Source organism: Amphibalanus amphitrite, unplaced genomic scaffold, assembly GCF_019059575.1.
Source record: "Amphibalanus amphitrite isolate SeventyFive unplaced genomic scaffold, NRLGWU_Aamphi_draft 001117F_arrow, whole genome shotgun sequence".
Lineage (NCBI taxonomy): Eukaryota > Metazoa > Arthropoda > Thecostraca > Balanomorpha > Balanidae > Amphibalanus > Amphibalanus amphitrite.
The window spans coordinates 44,319-56,957 of record NW_024882611.1 but is presented as its reverse complement, the minus strand read 5'-3'; the positions used below and the strand labels follow the sequence as shown (position 1 = coordinate 56,957).

The 12,639-nt window shown below is 48.6% G+C and overlaps 1 protein-coding gene across 1 annotated transcript; it reads right to left on the bottom strand.

Moving 5' to 3' along the window:
* Positions 1–595: 595 nt before the first annotated feature.
* LOC122370276 lies at positions 596–12,338 on the bottom strand. Its single transcript, XM_043345742.1, has 9 exons — positions 12,181–12,338; positions 4,737–5,469; positions 4,249–4,358; positions 3,605–3,982; positions 3,010–3,104; positions 2,651–2,794; positions 2,063–2,360; positions 1,600–1,723; positions 596–1,118 (listed from the first exon to the last, which is right to left on the bottom strand). The coding sequence occupies exons 1-9, from the start codon at positions 12,226–12,228 to the stop codon at positions 1,081–1,083; spliced, it is 1,968 nt and encodes a 655-aa protein (XP_043201677.1). The 5' UTR covers positions 12,229–12,338; the 3' UTR covers positions 596–1,080.
* Positions 12,339–12,639: the final 301 nt, after the last annotated feature.

The window sequence follows — 12,639 nt, the reverse complement described above, 5'->3', positions numbered from 1 at the left end:
GCGTCACTCCCCCTCCCACCTTCCCCCACAATGACCGGTGACCTCACTTCCCTCGGGATTTGGACTCGCCCTACCCCGACCGTAGCGCCACGTGGTGGCTCTGGAGATCTTAAATAGACCCACTGTACAGTGCTCAGATATTTACGTTCATTTTACGATCAGCGCCATGCATTTTGAGTATTTGCTTGTTTGTTTGTTTTTTGTAACGGTGTAACGGACTGGTTCGTGTTTAGAGTAGGTATTTGAGCCACTATGTACTCGTAAGTACCACCGCCGCCCATGTAAAGATAATCATCTGAAGAGGAACCACCAAATATTTATTTTAGGTCCTTTCATATGGTTTGAAAAAGTGTTAACAATAGTCATCGATTGATTCAATCACTTCAAGCCAACACTTATTAGATTAACAGTGATGCATTACATACTAGTGATGTCAATTACGGAAAATCGGAATACCGATACTGCAAACCAAATACCAACCAAAACCACGGGAAAATACCGAAACCAAACGAACTTGGGAAACTGAGGGAAATACCAACTTTTTACCGATTTCTTAGCCTCTTATACATAAGTGAGGGCTTATGATACCAACAAAATACCAAACACATTACGATTGCAATACCAAATACCAAGTTGGTATCGGTTTGGTATCGGTATACCAAAAAGTTGGTATCCGATTGACATCTCTATTACATACATCTCATACAATTGTGGGATTGATTATAATAAACCCAGTTGAGTACATGTATTGCTAAAAACACGCCCATGTTATGATGTTAGTGATCACATGTTGAATGCCTAATGCCATCACAACCTTCTGCTGCATCTTAAAAACAGCCAATTCTCTTGCAGCATCCTTAGCACAACTACAACATGCTAAAATTGTCGATAGTTAGCACTTAGCACACACGCAGCTCGCTGCAGGAACAACTCAAAGTCTAGCACCAGTCCAGCGGAAATGACGACTGCAACTAGTCGAGCTTGAGTGACGTGCGTTTTCAGCCGCCACATTTAGCCAGCTCCAGACGTGGGCCCAATCGCCTCTGGAATTTTGCGCTGCTGCCGGAGCCGGACCGGCACTCAGAGCCGCGTGTTGTCTCGGATCCAGTCTGTGAACTCTGCGAAAACAGACGGCGGGGGAGTTAGTTCTGTGTGAGAGGTGATCAACGGCAAGGTCGTTCCAACGACAGACGAAGAGAGTCGGGCGGCCGATAACGCACTTGAGCGCCTCTAGCAGCTATAATGCTGGGAACTTCCCATTGTGACCGGTCAAATATACAACAAGCTATACTGTAATTCAGCCTTGAACATCATGCTTTTTCTGAGTCACATACAGAGGTCTAGGTCTATGTTATAAGCGGCGAAAAGATGAGCAAGTACAATTTTTTTTTTAGACGAGACTATTTAAAACCACCTGATATTTGCTAGCTTCTCAGCATCTCATCCACAGATTCGTGAACAAAGTTGCCGAAGGCAAGGCATTAGAGTCGTCAGAGACTCTCGACTAGAATTGGTGTAGGGACGCGCCGAAAAGTGTTGTATCTGTTGCATCGAAGTGTTGTAGAAGTGTACCAATGTATAGACTTGCGAGCCACTCACCGGACACTCTGACGTAGACTCCCGGGTAGCCGGGCAGCGCACAGCCTTTGCCGAAACTGACCACACCGGCCAGCGTGTAGACCTCATCAGCACTGACGACCGCCATCGGACCGCCGCTGTCACCCTGCCGGCGCAGAGAGGAAACGTGCGTCAGAACTGTTCACAGAGAGGAAACGAGTCAGAAATCAGGACACCGAGTAGCCCTGTCCCCTGCCGTCAGAGATGGGCCAACGCTCGCTAAGTCGGTAGGACAATGGCTAGGACAATGTTAAATAGAAGTTCGAAGGTTAAACGGAGTTAAGGAGTAACGAACAGTGCTTTTACGAAGCCGTAGAAGTGTTACGTGAAGTCAGCAATTAAACAAGCTTCACATGCTTCCTCAATCCTCACATTTATTTAGCCTATATCGTTTGACGTTTACTTTACGTCTGATGATGACAACGTGTCCGGTACTCGGTCATACCTGGCAGCTGTCCTTGCCGCCGTCCGGGTAGCCGGCGCACACCATCCTCCTCGTGATGCCGATCCGATCCTTAGCGTAGTTCTCCTGGCACTGGTTGTTGCTCAGTACGGGCACCTTGACGTACTGCACAGTGGCAGGTCCCTCGAAAAAGGTGGAGTCGAGCAGCCCCCAGCCGGCCAGGATCGCCGAGCGGGCCGTGTAGCAGTTGTTCTCGGAGCGACACGTCTTTCTCGGGAGACAGATTGGGCGAACCCAGCCCCTCTCGTCGGCGATCATTGATCGGAGTGACCGGGTCAACCTGTTGACAGAGGACATAGTTGCTCATACTGCCATCAACAGAGTTACCTGTCGGTAGCAACGGTACCCGACAAACGTCGACCTGTCCATTCTGGTCTTTAAGCAATTATAGCACAGACCACATATAAGTAACTACAGTAGGCAATCGGCAGCATCAGCAGCATGCGAAGCATGAGACCGTCGTTGCCGCTGAGGTCTTCATGATCTTGTTGATTGCTAGCAGTCAAGCTATCGGTGTTTAGCTACTCCATGGACTATGGCTTGCCCATGGGCCGATCGGTAGTTACTCACTCTATTATGGCAATATCTCGATCCTGAGTCGCCCTGTTGTACTTCTCGTGTATTTTGATGTTCTTGACATTGAAGATCTTCTCCGTCGGGTCGTCCCTGCGCTTATGTTTCGCCACTGCAATGGCCAATCCTGTGGGTTTGCGTCTGGAAGGAAGTAAGCAATAACATTTAATCTCGCTTTCTTAACTTCTATAGGAAGTTGTCAAGCTAGAGGAGCTTTGTCAACTTTGTCGAGCTAGAGGAGTAAATTGAAAAGTGACCCATGCACTTGCAGCATGACAATACGAGAAATGAACATGATTGTTCTCATTCATTGCATTGTATTTCCTCCAAGTCGAATTTGCCAACAACCAACTTACCTATCCACACAGTGCGCTGCTGTCAGAATGAATCGCTCGTTGATGATGGTGCCTCCACAGAACTGCTTCTTTCTTTTACGGGTCTGCAAGGCAACCTGAGAAACCACACAGGGCATGTTAAATTGTTCAGCCGCACATCAGGGCCAGGGCCACGACTCATCTTCACTGTTTGCTGTATGGCATGGGCTTGGAATAATTTCCTTGTAGCTAAAAAAGAAAAGTGTTTAAATGAATAATTTATGAATAAATGAATAATTTAAACATGTCAAAAAGAAAGAGGCTAACAAAAAAGAAACACTGTGCATATGGTAAAGTTTATAGTTTCGTCATTTAGAAAGAAGTGGTTGAACATAATCAACGGCAAAACAGTACGGCTACATCTAGTCATACCCAATACCCTATTCTTATTATACCCTATACCCTATTATTATACCCTATTCTTCGTATACCGACCGGTGAGCTCGAATAGATTCTGATAAGCCACTCATGTCCACCCAGAAAACTGACCAAAGAAGGCTCTGTCCATGAACATGAAGTTCCGGATTCCCCTCCTTTAGCTCCGTTTGCCCCATCTTTTTAACGTCTCCGCACTCACGAGCCAGGGGAAGGCGTGTGCGGGCGGCTCGGTACCCCCGACAATCCTGGTGCTGAACTTGGTCTTCCCGCACTCGGCGTAGTTGAGGTCGACCTTCTTCAGGTCGGCCGGGAACTCCTCGACCTCCTCCTCTGCCGTCTCGGCCTCCTCCGTGGCGTCCACCGGCCCGGCGCGGACCGTGCACTGCAGACGACCGCTGTCCTGTCGGTCCGAGCGCAGCTCCACCAGCATCGCGCTGGCCGCGTACACCTCGATCCGGAAGTCGTAGCTGTGGAAGGTGAAGTTTTCGCCGCCCTCGGGATGCACCCGCACCGTGTCACCGAGACCCAGGTCGACGACGCCACAGCTGAGGCGCAGCGGTCCGCCGCCCTCGGCTGCCTGTGGACACCGACAGAGGGGGGAAATAGGTTGATGTCAGACACTGGTGTTAAACACTGGTGTCAGGCCGGTAGCATTCTCCAGTTGGATCTAGCTACCGGGCAACAACTGCATGCTGTAAGAGCAGAAGCAACTATCGTTTTCTAAGAAGTTGTTTCTAACATTTTTTTTTGTTCTGGACGAAAATGCTCGAAAAAAAATTGACCGACAACCATCAAACGCTACGTGGTGCCTAGTGGCTGGGTAAGTGTATGGTTCAAACTCACCAGGAACTGCCATGTGTTCCAAACGTAGCGTGGGTATTCGTCCGGAAACTCTGGTGAAGCGAACTTTGCTTTGACACCGTCCGCCAGTCTGAACTTCCCGAAGTCGGCCACTGATGAACATGCATCAAGGTGTTGGTTATTATGAACAAGTACGTCTAAATGGATATCTAGAGCAACTTTATTTTTGAATGCATTCAATGTAAGCATTGGTTGCGCAACATGTGTTGCATAGCAGCACAAGAAATCCGTAAATAACGTTACTTTGCGAACTATAGGCTCTAAAAGCGGGTTTTCTGAGACCAAAAGGCAATAGACGTTTCTTGGCTCAACTTTCTATGTGTCTGAACATGTAAAGCATGTCAAATTTCCAAGCGGACATAAGCCAAAAAGCAGCACCCTAACGGCCAACCTATGGAATTCAAGTGAGAGCGAAAGGCTGCTGGGAGTCCTGCACGCTACTGTCCTGGTAGAGAGACGGGTCTACTCACAATCAGTGTCTTTGTCCACCTGGACGACGGGCATGGTGGCCAGCTTGGCCGGGGTGACCCACAGCTTGGTCTCACTGGGAGGTGGCGGCGGCTCGCGACCCACGAAACCCTCCTCGTCCTCCGCGTTCTCCTCCGTCTCCGGCGCCGGCAGGTCGGGCTTCCAGTCCTCCGGGATGGCCCGAGTGGCAGTTTCCTCCTCGCCGGGGCTCTCAGTGACCTCCTCCTCCTCAGGAGACACGGAGGAAGGGGTGACTTCATCCTGAGGAGTGTGGGGAGACGTGGAGGAGGGAGTATCCAAATCCAGAGGACTGTGTGAAGGTGCCTTCATATAATAACCGTCCGCGGACGGCGTAGCATCCTTATGGGCTTCAGCACTCAAAATAAGCGCGTCTTCGCTATGGAAGTTTTCACCGGACGACGGTGGAGATTCACTCTGAGAGGACTCCCCTTGGACGTCCTCTCCTTGACCAGAGAACTCAGCCATGTCCAGGTCCTCGGCTAGCAGAGAATCTCGAACGAGCGGTGACGCGCGCCTCTCGAACTCATCATCGGGGATCACCGGCCTCAGCCAGGAGATGGGGACTCGCTCGGTGAACCCCGGCCCTTCTTCCTCTTCCTCCTCTGTCTCATTCTTTGGAGTTGTGCTGCTCTCCCTCAGCTGCACCTGGGGCTCCTGCTCCTTCAGGGACGCTGTGTCTGCGACCTCCTCTCTCGGTGCTGCCTCACATCCGATCTGAAATGAAATGGATTCGGTCAGAGTGGGGTTAGTAACTTTTTGTGATTACGCTATCGCGCGCCCAGCCGATCTCGAGATCTGGAAGCGGCACCCTGCACGTGCGCACGTGCCAACTGGGTCCCGACCGACTTTTGCACGGCACCCTACTAACCTAACCCCAATCGTGTATCAAATTTGAGCACAATCGGTTCAGCCGCTCTCGAGATTTAGAATCGAACCCTGCACGTGCGCACGTGCAGCAGCACCCCAACTGTGGCACATGGAAATACATTGCCTAGTGGGTGCCTCTGCCTACCTACCTGCCAAATTTCAGCGCAATGGGTCCAGTAGTTACCGATTCATCGTAATTGTTACAAAACTGACACCTCTTCGTTTTGCACATGGCACGAGCACAAGGGGTCACCCACATGTATCGAGAATAGTCCAATACTTGGAAGAAGGAATGAAGCTACCCTACAAAAAGTACCGCAACTAAATCGGTCAAATATGTAGCTCAGATAAAAAGTCATCTCACAAGAGGTCAAAATATCAAAAAATTTGTTTTGCAGTGTTACGGATTATGTCTGGTCGTATTGACATTTACGTATAACATGAACATTGTAGTTGATGTTATCCATGGCATTCACATTAATTTGTGAGGTCGATGACCTTTGGGGTCAGCTAAAACTGAGGTCACGTCAAGGTCAGATCGAGTTAACCCTCGCCCGTATTGGTGTTTTTCCAGCCGCGAACGTATAAGGGGGGGGGGGGGGGTCCGTTGGACCCCCCTTGCCGTTTCGCCCCTGATCGAGCTAGAGCTTCGCGGAAAAAACGAGCGTGTTGCCCGTGACGAGAGGAAGCCGATGATACCTAATTTCAAGGTCCTAGGTCATTGGTTGACCTTGCAGGTCAGGTCAATGACCCCGAAGGCGGGAAAATCGGGACCTGTTAGAACGTCGTAAAGTGTGGTTGCTATGGGTTTTTTCGGGGAGCTGATCACGAATATCATGTTAGTTTTGATCACAGATGATGTCTTTATGCATTTAGTCCAGGTCGGGTCAGGTCAGGTCAGGTCAACCAGTAGGGGTCCTGCCGGGTATTCCTAGTAGGTGTCAACCGCCTCTGACAGCTTCGTAACATGTTACGAAGGCACCAAAACTACTTCGTAAATGTTCATATGGTTGCTAAATTCGAATTCAGCTCCAAAAACTGGCCTAGAAACATGTAAAACTCGAAAAAGTGAACCGAGGTCACCAAAGGTCAATGACCTGACCTGACCTTAAGTTGACCTTGACACCCACCCTAATGCATGGGGGCAACATCATATCACATGTTTGAACACTTGAAACCACGAAAAGACTGCAAACGCGCGGCTAATGCGAGCTGACATATGCCGAATCGCGATTCCGCCAAACATGGTCTCGAAAAGTAGGTCACAGGTCAAAGGTCATTGGGGTCAGGGTCATGAAATTTTTAGGGTAGGTGTAAAATTGATTAACGCGAGGGTACTGAAATTTTCGTCGCGACCGGCCGCTTTTTACGCGAGTTATTCGCGAAAAACCATGGGGGGGGTCCGTTCGACCCCCCCCTATACTGACGATCTCAATGGACCTCCTATGGAAGATAGTGAAGCCGACAAGGCGCCATTTTACGTTGCCAAAAACCCGTGCTCTGAAAGGTCATCGAACCATTACAATTGGAATTGCGTCTAAACGGATGATCGGATCGAGATGCTGGTGGTACCGTTCGATGAGTAATGCCTTGAGGCAGGGGATGATGCATGTCACAGGTCATTCGGTGTCACGTGGCGCGTGCCACGTGCCGACAAAGTCGGGAAGGGCAAAAACCTTTAAGCGACGCTCCAAATTAAACGGTGGGCGGCACAGGTGCCAAATTCACAGGTCACATGTCCCGGTGTTTGATCATTAACATGTGGCATGCTCGGCAGCAGGGGGTGCGGAATGCACGCGCCAGGGGCGAAAAACATGTTTTGAGGATGCATCCTCCGATTCCGGAAAACCTTGTCCTAGGCACACCAAATTTGGCACACTGACACTACTGGACGAGCGCTTTAAGGCGCTGTTCAAATAGATGTGCTGGGGTACACGGTGCACGTGCTGTGCACGTGCAAGCCTTTTGATGTTGCACTCTGTGTCACATATACGGGCAGAGCGGGTAGCGCTAGCAAGCTCAAAGTGCCAAATTTACACAGGCCACCCAGAATGCATTCCAGCATAGTTATTGAGCATATCTATCACCTGGTGGACCCCAAAGGTGCGCTCTGCACGTGCAAAAAATTATCCGCGCCGGGCGGTGGGGATGCTTGGACACCCCATGTAGGTTTATGTAAATATCTCGAAAACGGCGTTGTGGAGCGCCGCCGTTTTTAGCACACCCTTTCATGAATCTTTTTCACACATGCTGCATAACTTTCAGACCCAGGTCACTCAAGGCTAGGTCACCAGGTTACGTCCAAGTGGCCTTACCTTAGGAAAAGTTATAATGCCTGTCATAGCTACATAGACTGAACAATCGGTCTAAAACGTTGGCGGCGATTACTAAGAGCACCATATAGGTATACGTAAAGTATCTTATCCATAGTGAAGTATCAATTATCCATAGTAAACTAGCTTATCCATAGTAGGTGTCAACCACCACTGATGGCGTCGTAACATGTTACGAAGGCACTAAAACTATAACTTCTTAAATGTTAAACTGAATGCTAAATTCGAAATCAGCTCCAAAAACTGTCCTAGAAACATGTAAAACTCGAAAAGGTGAGCCAAGGTCATTAAAGGTCAGTGATCTTGACCTTACTTTCACGTGACCTTGACACCCACCATATTGCATGTGACTAACAATCAACATCATATCACATGTTTGAACGCTTGAAACCACGAAAAGACAGCAAACGCGCGGCTAGTGCGCGCCGACGTACGCCGAATCACGATTCCGGCCAAACGTGGCCTCGTAATAATAACTTAATATCAGATGCTGATCTCCCGCTACTCAGTCAAGTAAGAGCCATTTCTTCTTGGCCGCGGTCACCGGCCCAGGCCACCACATGATATTAAGTTATTATTACGAGGCCACGTTTGGCAGGAATCGTGATTCGGCGTACGTCGGCGCGCACTAGCCGCGCGTTTGCTGTCTTTTCGTGGTTTCAAGCGTTCAAACATGTGATATGATGTTGGTCACATGCGATATGGTGGGTGTCAAGGTCACGTGAAAATGAGGTCAAGGTCACTGACCTTTAATGACCTTGGTTCACCTTTTCGAGTTTTACATGTTTCTAGGACAGTTTTTGGAGCTGATTTCGAATTAAGCATTCAGTTTAAAAGTTATAGTTTTAGTGCCTTCATAACATGTTACAACGCCATCAGTGGTGGTTGACACCTACTATGGATAAGCTACTTTACTATGGATAATTGATACTTTACTATGGATAAGATACTTTACGTATACCTATATGGTGCTCTTAGTAATCGCCGCCAACGTTTTAGATCGATTGTTCAGTCTGTGTAGCTATGACAGGCATTATAACTTTTCCTAAGGTAAGGCCACTTGGACGTAACCTGGTGACCTAACCTTGAGTGACCTGGGTCTGAAAGTTATGCAGCATGTGTGAAAAAGATTCATGAAAGGGTGTGCTAAAAACGGCGGCGCTCCACAACGCCGTTTTCGAGATATTTACATAAACCTACATGGGGTGTCCAAGCATCCCCACCGCCCGGCGCGGATAATTTTTTGCACGTGCAGAGCGCACCTTTGGGGTCCACCAGGAGATAGATATGCTCAATAACTATGCTGGAATGCATTCTGGGTGGCCTGTGTAAATTTGGCACTTTGAGCTTGCTAGCGCTACCCGCTCTGCCCGTATATGTGTCACAGAGTGCAACATCAAAAGGTTTGCACGTGCACAGCACGTGCACCGTGTACCCCAGCAAATCTATTTGCACAGCGCCTTAAAGCGCTCGTCCAGTAGTGTCAGTGTGCCAAATTTGGTGTGCCTAGGTCAAGGTTTTCCGGAATCGGAGGATGCATCCTCAAAACATGTTTTTCGACCCTGGCGCGTGCATTCCGCACCCCCTGCTGCCGAGCATACCATATCTTAATGGTCAAACACCGGAACATGTGACCTGTGAATTTGGCACCTGTGCCGCCCACCGTTTAATTTGGAGCGTCGCTTAAAACCCTATTAGTGGCAGGCTCCTGGCTACCCCACATTAGTGGCAGGGGGGGGGGGCTGTTTACGACCCCCTCCCTTGATATCTCGAGATCTAACCGGCCGATTTTCAAAATTCAAACGGCATTCGATTCGGCTCAACGAGATCTACATTTCTAAAAAAAAAAAAATTAAAAAATGTCAATAGGGGGTAGAGGGGGGTAAAAACGGGCAAATTGCAGATACATTTTAGACTGTTTATCACGGCCAGGTTTCTGAACCAATCTTAACGCAACTTTTGCCGATCGATAGAGAATGAACCAGGAATTCACATGGATCCTAAAAATATGCATTTTCAAAAATCATAGGCGGATACAGATCATTGAGATTGGGGGTACACAAAAAGTATAGTAAATAAGGTTTTTGTTGATACTGTTTCTAAAAAGGGTGGCAATGGTCTTGTTATGTTACAATTTTCTTATGAGAGAACGACTAAAATTGTATTGGTCATGCATAGGCGGTGTCAGGGCACCTCTGTTGGGAGGTAAAAAATAACCCCCCTTTTTAGACGCCTGGATCCGCCTATTATAGCAAATACGTGTCAAAAGAGGATGCACAATAACTTTGTATATGTTATCACATGATACCTTTCATTCACTGTTCGTAAAACTGGTGCAGCATCGTGATCTTCGCCCAAATGACTCGCTTCACGAATAGGACCCCCCAATTCCCAGTGCTCTGGAGCCGCCCCTGGTAAAGTTATGAACTTGAAATTTTCAGGGAATGTGCCCAATTTAGTTTTAGGAAAAGTCAGAAAATTTCAGCATCGTAGCTTCAGCGGTTTCGGAGATATTCCCGAAAAACCTGAGGGGTGGATAACAACAACCCCCCCTGCCACTTATAGGGTTAAAGGTTTTTGCCCTTCCCGACTTTGTCGGCACGTGGCATGCGCCACGTGACACCGAATGACCTGTGACATGCATCATCACCTGCCTCAAGGCATTACCCATCGAACGGTACCACCAGCATCTCGATCCGATCATCCGTTTAGACGCAATTCCAATTGTAATGGTTCGATGACCTTTCAGAGCACGGGTTTTTGGCAACGTAAAATGGCGCCTTGTCGGCTTCACCTGAATGGAGGTGGTTGCGGGTCCAGTTTAATTATACGTCCGTGGGTCAAACAAGGTCAAATAATAAAACCGTTCTTTTGCCGTGTCTTTATGTCACTTCGCCTGGCTTTTCATCACTTGATCATCCTTGCGGTTCTTATACCAAGAACTTGATTTATAGATGTTATTTTTGCCGTAATTAGCAAGCGATGGTCTGTTCAGCATTAACGATTGTAGCAATTTTTGTTATGAAAGATATATTATCAAGTTTGGTGGGTGAAAATCAGCATTGTTAATTCCAAAGTGGGAGTTAATTGACTGTTTACCTTACTATTGATCTATCTTTTTTGCCTAAAATATTTTTATCTGTCATCTAAATTCGAGTTGTGGAGTCTCTCTGCAAATTTTTATAACCGAAAATAGCTTTGCCACTCTGACGTCATTTTCCGTCGACCTGACGTCGTCCTCGGATAGCCCATTATATTCCACGATTTTTTTTTTGTCGGCATGTGTAGAAACTGTGTTGATAGTGCCGCTGTATTTTTTGGTTGATTTGCCTGTTTATTGTAAGGAGATATTTGAGGAAGAAATCTGGGATGGCATTGCGGGGACGTCGACTTCTACGTGTCGTTGGCTTATAATTCAAAGTTTTCTTGGTAAGTCTGGCTATTGAACAAGATAAAAATTCAATATCATTTTATCTGGAGCGATATATCACCAGTTCGGTGAGTCGTAACTTAGTTATCAAGGCCTCATTCCTAGTTCTCGTTCCTTCGTCCAGCGGTCGACTTGACGCTGCATAATATAATTAGATTGTTCAAAAGCGAGTGATTTCTTTCACTGGAGCTCTTTGCAATGGACAAAACTAGCCAGCAATCTTACGTGCAACTTCAATTCTAATTATGCAAATTTCCATTGCCTTTTTCTATTAAGCGTTCTGAATAAGAAAATTAAACAGATACAGCGATATGCATTGCAAGTTATTAGTTAATGCTCGGTAATGAACAAAGTCGCCTATGCAAGTAATTTCTATAAGTGTTATAAAGTTCCCGGAAATACTGCACTGAACGCACTAGGAAGTGATCGAATCGTCCGCGTCAAACCTTTGGTATTACCTGCCACAGCAATGCACGAGGTATCCACGATTAGATAAGAGCCCGATCCCTGCTGCTGACCCCAGCCCCGCACCTGTGACCCGACCCGCCCCCAGAATACCTGGTGGTCAGAAAACCCACTCAGGGGTCACCACATGACACGGAAAAGTCGACACAACAATGCGGATTATGAGATTACACCGACCACCGCCGATGATCTGCTGACCACGGGTATCTCGTTTATGATGCCCCGGTGGCGCGGCTCGCTCCTGATTGGCCGGGACATCTACCGGAATTGGAAGTCGCAAGGGTGGGGAGGGGAGCGGAGGACTCACCTCACACCCAGCTCGGTACTTACCAGGGTGACCAGAAGTGTCAGCGCCAGCCAGCTCCTCAGAGGGGCCATTTCCGGAGAGGCGGGCGGCCGCACGGTACGCGCGCAATGCAATGGGGCCGGTCTCTCCGGCTGCGCTGTTTTCAGCCGGCATCGACCGGCCGTGAACCGGTTGCCCTGCCGGTGTGTTGGACCGGGCAGGTCACCTCCGAACCCCCCCCCCCCCCGCTGCACCGGCCGGAGTGCCGCCCCTCGCTCAGATGTGACCGCCCGAGACGTGCCGCGTCACCGCGCCTTCCGCGGCGGTGTTCGGCTATCTCAGACCGGTTCCAGGCGGGCTGACCTGTCAGAGAGGTAGCATCGATGGCCGCCCGGTCAGATTTAGCGACCAACGGACGGCCGGTCAGTTGAGGTGATAGACGGCCGGCAGGTCGGCAGCCGGAGTCCATCTGACGTCTCCAAACCAAACCGGACTGATCGTGA